Source organism: Lissotriton helveticus, chromosome 9 (genome assembly GCF_964261635.1).
Source record: "Lissotriton helveticus chromosome 9, aLisHel1.1, whole genome shotgun sequence".
Lineage (NCBI taxonomy): Eukaryota > Metazoa > Chordata > Amphibia > Caudata > Salamandridae > Lissotriton > Lissotriton helveticus.
In genome coordinates, this window is record NC_136070.1 from 185,326,085 (window position 1) to 185,341,407 (window position 15,323).

The 15,323-nt window shown below is 49.8% G+C and overlaps 1 protein-coding gene across 2 annotated transcripts in view; it reads right to left on the reverse strand.

The window, feature by feature from the left end:
- The window catches only part of TRIM9 (tripartite motif containing 9), a 459,144-nt gene extending 444,807 nt beyond the window's left edge, over positions 1 to 14,337 (reverse strand). For both annotated transcript variants that reach the window (XM_078659735.1, XM_078659734.1), the window contains exon 1: positions 13,365 to 14,337. In XM_078659735.1, the coding sequence (XP_078515861.1) occupies positions 13,365 to 14,231 (867 nt within the window). In that variant the 5' untranslated portion in view covers positions 14,232 to 14,337. The remainder of the gene's footprint in view (positions 1 to 13,364) is intronic.
- Positions 14,338 to 15,323: the final 986 nt, after the last annotated feature.

The window sequence follows — 15,323 nt, forward strand, 5'->3', positions numbered from 1 at the left end:
CAACAGACGTCAATATCCCACACCAACGATGAAGCGGATGTCCATACAATATAGGCATCCACTTTACCCACACTCCAACATTAAACTAAAATCCGTGGTCTACATCATACTAGTATCCATTAGCCACTCCACACCAATGTTGATGATCCACATCACACCAGTGTCTATGGTCCACAGCACAGAGGCCCTCAGATCAAACTAGCATTCACATCCCAAACAGCGCAGGAATCAATATCTAACGAGCAGCTATGGTCCACACCATACAAGTATCAACATGACACTAGCATCAGAGGAGATGTGGCTCAGCAGGTAGAGCTACTGACTGGAATGTGGAGACCTAGAATTGACGTAAAGGTAACAAGGACCCCCTGAACAAATTGATATTGTAAGTCCTAGGTCAGGGATTACCAGAGCGAAAAGTAACAACCAAGGCACTTGCGTGACAAATTGATAATATTGATAAAGGATTACACAAAAGAGGAAGGAATGTAAGTAGGTCTGAAGACAAATTTTATTACTAATTCGATTAAAAAGGAAATCACATACAATAATACAAATCATATATATCAAAAAGACTTTAAAAAGGGGGAAGAAAATTTATTTTGATAAAATCAATGGAATCAGAAAAAGAAACATTCAAAACATATTTATGAAATCTCAAACAAATTAATTCTCAAACATAAAATGGGAGAACTTTATAAAACTGTGGCATTAACTAATGAATTCTCTACGCGCGTTTCGGCGACCAGCGCCTTCTTCTGGAGTAGCCACGTATATCCTGGTTGGTGAAAACAAAAAGGGGGGAAAAAATAACCAGATTTAAAAATAATACTAACCTATAACATATTCACAAAAGGTTATCATCTTTAAACAATTTTATAAAACCATTATGTAAATCGACCTACATTTTACATCACTTTCATATTGTCAAACATATACATTTTATTTTCTCTGTACGACAACGATCTAAATAAGAATATAAGGAATGAGATACCAAAATTCTATAATTTTATAAAGTTCTCCCATTTTATGTTTGAGAATTAATTTGTTTGAGATTTCATAAATATGTTTTGAATGTTTCTTTTTCTGATTCCATTGATTTTATCAAAATAAATTTTCTTCCCCCTTTTTAAAGTCTTTTTGATATATATGATTTGTATTATTGTATGTGATTTCCTTTTTAATCGAATTAGTAATAAAATTTGTCTTCAGACCTACTTACATTCCTTCCTCTTTTGTGTAATCCTTTATCAATATTATCAATTTGTCACTCAAGTGCCTTGGTTGTTACTTTTCGCTCCGAGACCTAGAATTGAATCACAGCCTTGGCACTTTATTTAACAGTGTGGGAGTCTGGGCAACTCACATACCCCCCTATGCCACCCAAAAAGAAAAAAAGAACAATATATAATCATGTACTGGCACATGCATCAACATAGGCTTTTGCGATTCCTTAATTGCGATTATTAAGGAATCGCAATTAAGGAATCACAAAAACCTATGCATGTAGGAATCGCTATAAAAATAGCGATTCCTACACATTCCTTAATAAGGAATGCCGTCCCATTCATTCCTATGGGCTTCCAGGCCCATAGGAATGAATTGGAGATTGCATGAGCAATTTCAAGGGTGCAAGGGTGTCAAAATGACACCCTGTTGCACCCCTGAAATTGGCCTGTTCACATATGTTGCACACACACATGCCCTAGGAGCCTATGTGTGCGCAACATGAAACTTTGAAAAATGCACAACAGTGCATTTTTCAAAGTTTTTGCAAATTACCATGAATTTCATCTTCATGGTAATTTGCTCCCCCTATTAGCGAAATCGCTAATTTTTAACTTTAATGCATTGCATTTAAGGAATCTCAATTTGGGATTCCTTAAATGCAATGGCAATTTAAGAAATCGCAATTTTGAGATTCTTTAAATTGCGATTTTTGCATTTGGGATGATGCATCTGGTTGCAAAGGGGCAGATTCTGAGAATCTGTCCGTTTGCGACCGGATTTTGCTTTGATGCATTTGGGCCGTAATTGTTTATTGTACAAGATCGTCTCCCATTGTCCCACATACTAATGTACAGTGATTGCTTGCTCCTTAGCTAAGTTCACTCCATACAAATATTAAATACACACATACATCCGTGGTTCACAACATAAACATACAGGTGTGCACAACAGACCAGTGTCTATAAGTGAAAGTCGTCCAGATCACACCAACATCCATGTTCCACACTACATAGTTCTTCACATCACACCAGCAAACACGGACCAGAACACACAGATTGCACATCAGACCAATGTTCACTTTCCACACCACAGAGGAGTCCACAACTCATCAGTGTTGTGTATATAGGGCACTGGTATGCATGGTCCTCACTGCACTAGTGCGTTAAGATCATATTACGCTGTCTGCAGATCAAACTTTATTGACAAGAAGGAAACTATCACTGGCCACAACTGTATGATTTGTAGATGAGTTTCAGTGCCTTCCGACATTTCATTTCTGGTGAAGGATCCACAATTACTTTCCACTGAAACAAACCATTTAGAGAAGGTTTCTAAAAAAACGCCCACGCTTGCAGCTAGACAAGTTCAACCCACACTGTACACACAGGGCGCTCAATATATTCTGTTATCTTGTGAAATCACCACGTTATAAAGCATGAATATGGCAACCTTTCTGTGGCTGCTTCTGTAACATTTCAAAATAATTTAGAATGAAAAGTATAATCAACAGGGCGCCGAATTCTCCCTTATAATTAAGACAGATCTCAGCAATCTGGGGCCATATGTATGAAAACCACTTTTTTGTGATTCTCAAATTGCGATTTTTAGGGAATCGCAATTAGATAATCACAAAATGCAATGTATGTAGGATTTGCTAAATATTTTGCGAATCCTACATATTCCTTATTTGCGAATCGCAAATTGAGATTCACCAATAAGGAATACCTTCCCATTCATTGGCCCTTAGGAATGAATGGGAAGACATTCTCATTCCCATTTAGAGAATGGCAAATTGAGAATGCAATTTCAAGGTTGCAAGGGTGTCAATAGGACACCCTGTTGCACCCCTGAAATAAGCATGTGTGGCGCACATACATGCCCTATGGGCATGTATGTGCGCACATGGCACTTTGAAAAATGCAAAAAAGTGAAGAAATCGCAAATTACCACCAACCTGAAGTTGGTGGTAATTTGCGATTCCTTCAGCCAAAATCGCACAACTTGTGTGCTTCCTACATTGCATTTAAGGAATCGCAATTTGGGATTCCTTAAATGCATTTGCAAAATAGGGAATCACAAATTTTGCGAGTGGCTTTTTGTGTGCTACATTGCAAACTGCTAATTTGTGATCGTTGAAATTCTGCGAATTTCTGCGATCGCAAATTGGCTTCATACATATGGCCCCTGGTCACCTTTCAACTGTAGCAGTGCAGGTCATATTCAGGGCCACTGGAATTATGCGACTGTGGAGTTTACTGCATAATTATAGATTCACTGTATTTGACACATAATCCATCATCAGCCGCATAATGAGCACATTTTAACAAAAACTGTTTCTAGCTCAAACGGATCAAAGTTAACTAAAACGTGGCGATGTGTTACCCCGCAGTGGAATGTCATTCACAAAGGTTGACTGGTTGCCCTTCTAGTTCTTATTTCTGTATTTGTATGTTAAACTGGTACTGAATAGGCGAACTATTTGATTATGTTAACAGATGTAAAAATGTCAAAATAGTGAGGTAACACTATCAGAAAAGATGCTGCAATGTGCCGCATCATTTGCTTTTTCTTGCCACATAATTTAGTCTACCCTGTTGCACAATTGGGTCCTCCCTTGCTGCATAATTCCAGTTGCCACGGTTATTTTCCACAAATGGAACTGTCCCAGTGGAAGTGGCAGCGAGCCTTTTCAAACACACTCTCAGGTCACAGGTGAACCTGCGCAGTGTGGGGGGTCGCCAATGCAGGGTGGGCCAATGAGCGCCATTGTTTGAGTGAGTGATGCTTCACAGAAAAGAAAGGACCGACTTTTTAACAAAGCAGCTGTGCACAAAAGCTGAGGAATGCCACAAAAATACCACTAAAACATACCAAGAATACGCCTAAAGTAAAAATGAAGCAGAAAACAGATTTTTACCACTTTGGGGTGGTAGATCTGGCGATGAGCCCTCGGGGAGGACTTTAGGGTACATTGAGGTACTTTAGCAACAAGGGGAGTCGTAATATTTGTAGTGTTGCACCAGCACATTTCATGTCCGCAAACACATTTTCACAAAGCTCAGTTTGAGCCGGTGGTTGCAGGTGAGGACCACCATCTCTCACTTTTGGGGACCAGCAGTTATTTTGCCTTATCAGACTTCCTCCCAAAGTAAGAGAGTGAAAAAAGACAAAATGCAAAGAAAGAGGAAGCGAAAGATGGAAAAACAGTGACAAAGGGAGAAAGCAGGGATGGAAAATAACACGCACAATGATATTAAGGATGTGAGTGCCTGGTGATGGATGAAAGAGGCCTGGGGTCGAATCAGGAATACTCAGCCTTGGTATTCAGCATCCACAAAATACGTGTTTCGGAGGGAAACTGTGCCCCGTGTCACTTATTCTTTTCCAAATTAAGCACTGCATGTTCAATAAAGTAACTTTGAGAACAAAGGCGTTCACCTCAACTGCACAAACCAACTGATACAGAATAGCCCGGAGTATCAGGCCCAGCCTCCACCTCCTATTTACAACACTCTAGTGCCCTGTGTTGATTCGTCCCATTGGTCTGCAAACGCGCAGAGGCTGCTCGTATCCACTTCTCCCTGTTTCTTACACAACAGTATGTGTGAGGCTGGCACCTTTTCTTAACTGTTACTATGGAATGTGTGATTTGCAGTTACTCCCAGTGCAAACAAAGTCCTCGAACGCGAGAAGTGCTCTTAAGACCTGAAAAGAAGTCTGCATCCTCCCTTAAAGAAAGCCCATGTTTGACACTGCAGTGGTAGAGGGCACCCTCGGTTGATGAAAGCGTCTGTGGGACACTGCAGTGGTACAGGGAACCCTCGCTTAGAGAGAGCATCTGTGAGACACTGCAGTGGTACAGGGCATACTCGCTTAGAGAGAACATCTGTGGGACACTGCATTGGTACAGGGCACCATCGCTTAGAGAGAGCATCTGTGGGACACTGCAGTGGTACAGGGCACCCTCGCTTAGAGAGAGCATCTGTGGGACACTGCAGTGGTACAGGGCACCATCGCTTAGAGAGAGCATCTGTGGGACACTGCAGTGGTACAGGGCACCATCGCTTAGAGAGAGCATCTGTGGGACACTGCAGTGGTACAGGGCACCCTCGCTTAGAGAGAGCATCTGTGGGACACTGCAGTGGTACAGGGCACCATCGCTTAGAGAGAGCATCTGTGGGACACTGCAGTGGTACAGGGCACCCTCGCTGATTAAAGCATCTGTGAGACACTGCAGTGGTACAGGGCACCCTCACTTGATGAAAGCATCTGTGAGACACTGCAGTGGTACAGGGCACCCTCACTTGATGAAAGCATCTGTGAGACACTGCAGTGGTACGGGGCACCCTCACTTACAGAAAGCATCTGTGAGACACTGCAGTGGTACAGGGCACCCTCACTTAGAGAGAGCATCTGTGAGACACTGCAGTGGTACAGGGCACCCTCACTTACCGAAAGCACCTGTGAGACACTGCAGTGGTACAGGGCACCCTCACTTGGGGAAAGCGTCTGTGAGACACTGCAGTGGTACAGGGCACCCTCACTTACTGAAAGCATCTGTGAGACACTGCAGTGGTACAGGGCACCCTCACTTAGAGAAAGCACCTGTGCGACACTGCAGTGGTATAGGGCACCCTCACTTGCGGAAAGCGTCTGTGAGACACTGCAGTGGTACAGGGCACCCTCACTTAGAGAGAGCATCTGTGAGACACTGCAGTGGTACAGGGCACCCTCACTGATTAAAGCATCTGTGGGACACGGCAGTGGTACAGGGCACCCTCGCTTAAAGAGAGCATCTGTGAGACACTGCAGTGGTACAGGGCACCCTCACTTACAGAAAGCATCTGTTTGACACTGCAGTGGGACAGGGCACCCTCACTTACAGAAAGCATCTGTGAGACACTGCAGTGGTACAGGGCACCCTCACTTGATGAAAGCACCTGTGAGACACTGCAGTGGGACTGGGCATACTCCCTTGAGGTAAGCACCCGTGAGACACTGCAGAGGTACAGGGCACCCTAGCTTGAGGTAAGCACCTGTGAGAGACTGCAGTGCTACAGGGCACCCTAGCTTGAGGTAAGCACCTGTGAGACACTGCAGTGGGACAGGGCATACTCGCTTAGAGAGAGCATCTGTGGGACACTGCAGTGGTACAGGGCACCCTCACTTGATGAAAGCATCTGTGGGACACTACAGTGGTACAGGGCATACTCGCTTGAGGAAAGCATCTGTGGGACACTGCAGTGGTACAGGGCACCCTCACTTGATGAAAGCATCTGTGGGACACTGCAGTGGTACAGGGCATACTCGCTTGAGGAAAGCATCTGTGAGACACTGCAGTGGTACAGGGCACCCTCGCTTGATGAAAGCATCTGTGGGACACTGCAGTGGTACAGGGCACCATCGCTTAGAGAGAGCATCTGTGGGACACTGCAGTGGTACAGGGCACCCTCGCTTGATGAAAGCATCTGTGGGACACGGCAGTGGTACAGGGCACCCTCGCTTGATGTAAGCATCTGTAAGACACAGCAGTGCTACAGGGAACCCTCGCTGATTAAAGCATCTGAGGGACACTGCAGTGGTACAGGGCACCCTCGCTGATTAAAGCATCTGTGAGACACTGCAGTGGTACAGGGCACCCTTGCTTGATAAAAGTATCTGTGAGACACTGCAGTGGTACAGGGAACCCTCACCTACATAAAGCATCTGTGAGACACTGCAGTGGTACAGGGCACCCTCGCTTGATGAAAGCATCTGTGAGACAATGCAGTGGTACTGGCAACCCTTGCTTGATGAAAGCATCTGTGGGACACGGCAGTGGTACAGGACACCCTCGCTGATTAAAGCATCTGTGAGACACTGCAGTGGTACAGGGCACCCTTGCTTGATAAAAGTATCTGTGAGACACTGCAGTGGTACAGGGAACCCTCACCTACATAAAGCATCTGTGAGACACTGCAGGGGTACAGGGCACCCTCGCTTGATGAAAGCATCTGGGGGATACTGCAGTGGTACAGGGCACCCTCGCTTAGAGGGAGCATCTGTGGGACACTGCAGTGGTACAGGGCACCCTCGCTTGATAAAAGCATCTGAGGGCCACTGCAGTGGTACAGTGAACCCTCACCTACATAAGGCATCTGTGAGACACTGCAGGGGTACAGGAAACCCTCACCTACATAAAGCATCTGTGGGACACTGCAGTGATACAGGGCATCCTCACTTAGAGAGAGGATCTGTGTGGCATTGCAGTAGTACAGGGCATCCTCCCTTATAGCATCCTTGTGGCAATGCAATGGCTGAGGGCACACTCACCTAGAGAAAGCATCTGTGTGACACTGCAGTGGCACAGGACACCCTCTTTTACGGCAACCATCTCTGTGACACTGCGGGGGTACAGGGCATCCTCACTTGGAGTAAGTATATCTTTGCCACTGCAGTGGTACACAGCATCCTCACTTTGAGAAAGCCTATGTGTGACACTACAGGGCATAATCACTTACAGAAAACATATGGTTGGTACTGCAATTGTAAGGGGCATCTTCTCTTAGAGAATGCCTCTATGTGGCACTGCAGTGGCACAAGGCTTCCCCACTTACAGAATACATTTGTGTGGCACTGCAGTGGTATGGGTCATCTTCACATATAGAAAGCATCTGTTTGGCACTGCAATGTTACAGGGCATCCTCACTTAGGGGAAGCATCTGTTTGACACTGCAGTGGGTCAGGGAATCCTCACTTAAGGACAGCATCTGTTTGACACTGCAGAGGTACAATGTATCCTCAACTACAGAAAACATCTGGTTGACACTGCAGTGATACAGGGAATCCTCACGCCATCTGTGCATCTGTGTGACACTGCAGTGGTACAGGGCACCCTCACTTAGAGTATATGTGTGGCACTGCAGTGACTCAGGACATCCTCACTTAGAGAAAGCATCTGTATGACACTGCAGTGGCACGGGGCATCCTCACGTAGGGTGAGCATCTGTTTAACACTGCAGTGGTACAGGGAACCCTCACTTAGAGAAAGCATCTGTGTGACACTGTAGTGGGACAGGGCCTTCACACTTAGACAAAGCATCTGTTTGACACTGCAGTAGTACAATGTATTCTCAACTACAGAAAATATCTGGTCGACGCTGCAGTGGTACAGGGAATCATCACACCGTGGGTGCATCTGTGTGACACTGCAGTGGTACAGGACACCCTCACTTCAGTGTGACACTGCAGTGGTACATGACATTCTCACCTACAGAAAGCATCTGTTTGAAACTGCAGTGGCACAGGGCATCCTCACTTACAGAAGCATCCGTGGGACACTGCCGTGGAACAAGGCATCCTCAATTATAGAAAACATCTGGTTGACACTGTAATGGTATGGGTCCTCCTCACTTACAGAAAGCATCCATTTGAAACTGCAGTCGTACAAGGCATCCTCATTAACACAACACATCTGTGTGAAACTGTAGTGGCAGAGGACACCCTCTTTTATGGCAACCATCTCTGTGACACTGCGGGGGTACAGGGCATCCTCAGTTGGAGTAAGCATATCTTTGCCACTGCAGTGGTACACTGCATCCTCACTTTGAGAAAGCCTATGTGTGACACTACAGGGCATAATCACTTACAGAAAACATATGGTTGGTACTGCAATTGTAAGGGGCATCCTCTCTTACAGAAAGCCTCTATGTGGCACTGCAGTGGCACAAGGCTTCCCCACTTACAGAAAACATTTGTGTGGCACTGCAGTGGTATGGGTCATCTTCACTTATAGAAAGCATCTGTTTGGCACTGCAATGTTACAGGGCATCCTCACTTAGGGGAAGCATCTGTTTGACACTGCAGTGGGTCAGGGAATCCTCACTTAAGGACAGCATCTGTGTGACACTGCAGTGGTACAGGGCATCCTCACTTACAGAAAGCATCTGTTTGGCACTGCAGTGGTACGAGGCATCCTCACTTAGACAGAGCATTTGAGTGACACTGCAGTGGTACAGGGCATCCTCAGTTACAAAAAGCATCTGCTTGACACTGCAGTGGTATAGAGCACCCTTACTTATGTGTGACACTGCAGTGGTATGGGTCATTCTCACTTATAGAAAACATATGTGTGGCACTGCAGTGGCTCGGGACATCCTCACTTAGAGAAAGCATCTGTGTTACACTGCAGTGGCACAGGGCATCCTCACTTAGGGTGAGCATTTGTTTAACACTGCAGTGGTACAGGGAATTCTCACTTAGAGAAAGCATCTGTTTGACACTGCAGTAGTACAGGACACTCTCACTTCAGTGTGACACTGCAGTGGTACAGGACATCCTCACCTACAGAAAGCATCTGCGGCACACAGCAGTGGCACAGGGAATCATCACTTAGACATAGCATTTGCTTGACAGTGCAGTGGTGCAGGGCATCTTCACTTAGAGAGAGCATCTGTGTGGCACTTAAGTGGCAAAGGGAATACTCACTTAGGCAGAGCATCTGTTTGACACTACAGGGCATCATCACCTACAGAAAGCATCTGTGTGAAACTGAGTGACACTGCAGCGGTACAGGGAATCCTCACTTAGAGAAAGGATCTGTGGGATACTGCAGTGGGACGAGATAGCCTCCCTTATAGAAAGTATCTTTGCGACACTGCAGTGGTACAGGGCATCCTCACTTACAGAAAGCATCTGTGAGACACTGCAGTGGTACAGGGCATCCTCACTTACAGAAAGCATCTGTGGGACACTGCAGTGGTACAGGGCACCCTCACTTCTGTGTGGGGAAACATATGTTTGACACTGCAGTGGGTCAGGAAATCCTCACTTAAGAGCAGCATCTGTGTGACACTGCAGTGGTACAGAGCATACTCACTTACAGAAAGCATCTGTGAGACACTGCAGTGGTACAGGGCATACTCACTTACAGAAAGCATCTGTGGGACACTGCAGTGGTACAGGGCATACTCGCTTAGACAGAGCATCCGTGTGACAGTGCAGTGGTACAGGGCATCCTCACTTACAGAAAGCATCTGCGGGACACTGCAATGGTACAGGGCACCCTCACTTCTGTGTGGGGAAGCATATGTTTGACACTGCAGTGGGTCAGGGAATCCTCACTTAAGGGCAGCATCTGTGTGACACTGCAGTGGTACAGGGCATACTCACTTACAGAAAGCATCTGTGAGACACTGCAGTGGTACAGGGCACCCTCACTTAGAGAGAGCATCTGTGAGACACTGCAGTGGTACAGGGCACCCACACTTCTGTGTGACACTGCAGTGGTACAGGCATACTCACTTACAGAAAGCATCTGTGGGACACTGCAGTGGTACAGGGCATCCTCACTTACAGAAAGCATCTGTGAGACACTGCAGTGGTACAGGGCACCCTCACTTGATGAAAGCATCTGTGGGACACGGCAGTGGTACAGGGCACCCTCACTTACAGAAAGCATCTGTGGGACACTGCAGTGGTACAGGGCACCCTCACTTACAGAAAGCATCTGTGGGACACTGCAGTGGTACAGGGCATACTCACTTACAGAAAGCATCTGTGAGACACTGCAGTGGTACAGGGCATACTCGCTTGAGGAAAGTATCTGTGAGACTCGGCAGTGGTACAGGGCATCCTCACTTACAGAAAGCATCTGTGAGACACTGCAGTGGTACAGGGCACCCTCACTTGATGAAAGCATCTGTGGGACACGGCAGTGGTACAGGGCACCCTCACTTACAGAAAGCATCTGTGGGACAATGCAGTGGTACAGGGCACCCTCACTTACAGAAAGCATCTGTGGGACACTGCAGTGGTACAGGGCATACTCACTTACAGAAAGCATCTGTGAGACACTGCAGTGATACAGGGCATACTCGCTTGAGGAAAGCATCTGTGAGACACGGCAGTGGTACAGGGCACCCTCACTTACAGAAAGCATCTGTGGGACGCTGCAGTGGTACAGGGCACCCTCACTTCTGTGTGACACTGCAGTGGTACAGGCATACTCACTTACAGAAAGCATCTGTGGGACACTGCAGTGGTACAGGGCACCCTCACTTACAGAAAGCATCTGTGGGACACTGCAGTGGTACAGGGCACCCTCACTTACAGAAAGCATCTGTGGGACACTGCAGTGGTACAGGGCATACTCACTTACAGAAAGCATCTGTGAGACACTGCAGTGGTACAGGGCACCCTCATTTGATGAAAGCATCTGTGGGACACGGCAGTGGTACAGGGCACCCTCACTTACAGAAAGCATCTGTGGGACACTGCAGTGGTACAGGGCACCCTCACTTCTGTGTGACACTGCAGTGGTACAGGCATACTCACTTACAGAAAGCATCTGTGAGACACTGCAGTGGTACAGGGCACCCTCACTTCTGTGTGACACTGCAGTGGTACAGGCATACTCACTTACAGAAAGCATCTGTGAGACACTGCAGTGGTACAGGGCATACTCACAGAAAGCATCTGTGGGACACTGCAGTGGTACAGGGCACCCTCACTTCTGTGTGACAGTGCAGTGATACAGGGCACCCTCACTTCTGTGTGACACTGCAGTGGGACGGGGCACCCTCACTTCTGTGCGACAGTGCAGTGGTACAGGGTACCCTCACTTCGTTGGTCTATTACAGATGTCATCTAACTGGAGGCACCGCACAAGCGGTCTCATGTGCGCTCACTTCCTCCTCTCCTCCCGCCCCCGGAAGTTCACAGACTGACTTTGCCAGGTTGTCGCAACGAAGTCCCGTGGGGTTTGTTATCTTCACAGAGTGCCATGCGGTCACCCTTCACCAATACCCAGGTATATTTCTATAAACTGCAGAATATCATGAGATCCCTGCACCAGTCAGTAGTCCTACAGAAGGAACTGCAGCCTGGCCTAGTTACGGCGCAGTCATCCTTTCTGAATACAGCTGTGTGCATGGCACATTCTCCTCCCCCCACCCCCATCACTTGCATTTCACCTGCACATTGCTTGTTGGAGAAATACCCCACCCAGCACGCCTGCAGCTTGTGGTCAGGACAGGGAATAATCTCGTGTCATCCAGTTGCGATATGTCCACACGCATGCCCGCTTCACTTCACTGCTCCTCAGTGTGGGGGTGGCACTGCCGCTGTGCAGGGTCAGGGCAGGACAGGTGCCCTTTCCCATGTGAAGCTTTCATATTACACAGATCTGCCTAGTTTACCCACGCGAACCCCGCTGCATGGGTATGTCTGCTGGTGGGCACTGCCAGGTCAGAAACTCCTTCCGCTGGGCAGCATCCAGGGTACCCACATGAGCCTCTTTGGTTCCTCTCACCAATCTCCTGGTCCATGGCACAGCCCTGCCAATCTAAACCACAGTCCCTTAACGCGCACATCTTCCATATTCACCCACAAGTGCCCCCTTCACCAACACATGCCCACTGCAAAATAAATGTATTGTGTGTGTCCAGTGCCAAGCCTTTTTTCCATGCTAGGTTGTACACTGCCCGTGTGTGGCCACCTCCTTCCGCCAGCTCACGCCTACGCCTTCCGCCATGCAGGTGACTCGGTGGACACCCCGTGCAGCCTCTAATTGCCACCCCCACGCCCACATGTTCGCTTGCAAGGGACAGGCCCTTCAGCTTGGCACTGCACCTAAGATGTGACCCATCTTTGCCATTTTCCACACTCTCTCTACCAGGTCAATACCAACATGCTGACGGGGGAAGTCATTTAAAACCCAGATCCGCTACTATTGTGCAGTACCCACGTGTTCCAGCTGTGCGCTTTTCATCTCCAGCTGAGAGTGCCTCTGCTGGTGCCAGTTTGTCTTACCCTATGCAGCCTCGGCCTGTGTGTGCATTCTCCCCCACGCGCTGTCTAGCCGAGGCTGGCTCTGATGGTGGGCAGTGCCAGCTCCCCCTACACAGTGCAGCTTCCATATGGCCCAATAGCACCCCCGCGCGCTATCGCTGCTGTTGGGCAATAACAACCCACCATGATCTTACACTCACTTCCACAAGCCCATGGTTGCCCTGTCCTCCCCCTCCCCCACACCACTATAGGGTGGCCTTCGACACTGCCCGTGGTCAGTGAAAACCTAAAACTAGTCCACCTTCTTCTGAAGGGATCCCACACCTCACGCGCGCTCTTGCAGCCCCCACCCAAGGTCATCTCACCTTGTGCAGCTTCCACATGGCACCCAGCGCCTTGACCTCGTGGCTGGCATGCCGGCCCTCCTCCAGGCACTGGTAGCAGACGGGCAGCTTGCACTGCACGCAGTACATGCTGTGGTTCTCCAGCTCGTGCTCGGTGCAGGTGGAGATCTTGCGCGGGCTGAGGCGGCCCCCGAGGCGGCCGCCCGGGCGGGCCCCCAGCGCGGCGGGCGGCAGCAGGCGGTGCTTTGCCAGCGGGCCCCGCGGCGGGTGGCACCGCAGGCGGCAGGGCTCGCAGTAGGCCACGTCGCACTGCTCGCACAGCACGGCCGCCTCGCGGGGGCTCTGCTCGCAGAGCTGGCAGCGCGGGGGCCCCGCCGGCCCGGGGGCCCCGGCGCGGCTCTGCTGGTAGCGCTCGATCACCCCCTCCAGCACCCGGTTCTTGGTGAAGCCCCGCAGCCCCCGCTCGTCCAGGATGAGCGAGCGGTGGCACTGCGGGCAGGTGATGCACGAGTTGCGGGGCAGCGGGCCGGCGGGGCCCGGGCCCGGGGGGTGGCCGGGCACAGAGAGCGCGGCGGGAGGCGGGAAGACGCGCACCCCGCTGGGGGACTTCTGGCAGGGCGTGGTGGGCGCGCTGGCGAAGCCCCCGTACGAGCCGTAGCCGCTGTCCGCCTCGCTGTACAGGCTCATCTTGTCCAGGTCCAGGTAGTCATAGTCGGCCGAGACGCCCGAGGCGCGGCGGCTGCTGCGGGGCGAGTCGGCGTCGGGCGTCTGCACCAGGATGTTGCGGGCGCAGGCCAGGCACAGGCTGTGCGAGCAGGGCAGCAGGATGGGCTCCCGGTAGAAGGAGCCGCACACCGGGCACTTGAGCTCTTCCTCCATCTCTTCCATGGGTGGCGGCTGTGCCTGTGGGGGCTGGGCGCGGTGAGGCTGCGGCGGCTCCGCTCCCTCGGAGAGGCGGCGAGGGCTCTGCGGCTCCCCGTCCTCCGAGAGCGGCGCTCCGGCTGCGGGCGCTGCGGGCGCTGCCGGCTCCGCCCCACCGGCTCCGGATTGGCAGCGCGGGGATGAGGGCGGCGTGCGGAGCTCGGGGCAGGGCCTCCCCCAGCCCTGCCGCTGACCACAGCCCGAGGTGCTGAAGGCAGAGCTGGCCTGCCGGCTCATCGGCTATCGATCCGCGGTGACGGCTTCAGACGGGGAGGTGAGCGCTCGGCATCCCAGGGGCTTATCTGAGCAGCTCCCGGCCTGACTCACTGGTGCTGGAGAGAGGACCACTTCTCATTGGACGGGCAGGAAAAGAGCTGTGTAATGTGCTTATACCACACAAGGAAACTTAGCCTCTTCCTCCGCCCTCCTCACCCACTCTCTGTCTCTTACACATGCACACATCCTCCCTCTCTCGCTATCCACGCTGCCTCTCATCTTTCCACTTCCCATTCCCTCTTTATTAACTCTCGCTCTGCTCAATACACCCCCCCCCCCTCAATTCTCTCGTTTCTACCTCTAGTGTGCCACCCCATATTTTCCTTTGTTGTCTTACCTCAATATTTCTTTGCCCCACCCCTTGGCCTTCTTTCTGTCTGTTCACACAGTCACACAGTCTTACGGCCAGCTTTCACCTCTACATTTGTTGTTTCATTTGTCTTCCTGTTCATTAATCATGTGACCATTCGCTCTTTGTTTTCTTTACACATTATCTTCTCTGTGTATCTCGTTTCCTCTAGCCCATGCATTTTCTTCCCCTTCTCTCAGTCTACCCCCACTTCCATCGGCCTCTTTCCTCTCTATACTCTGCCCTCCTTATCACATCTTTATGGGTGACACACAGTGGTCCATGTTCGGGACGCCGACTCCCTCACAATTCTACATCTTGTGAAATGGCCTCTTGGCGCTCCGTGAATGCAGCGCCCTGAGTTTCCCAGATCTGCCTGGATGCACACGAACGCTGCCTTGTGGAGTACCCGGCATCTGCATCGTCTGCTGCAC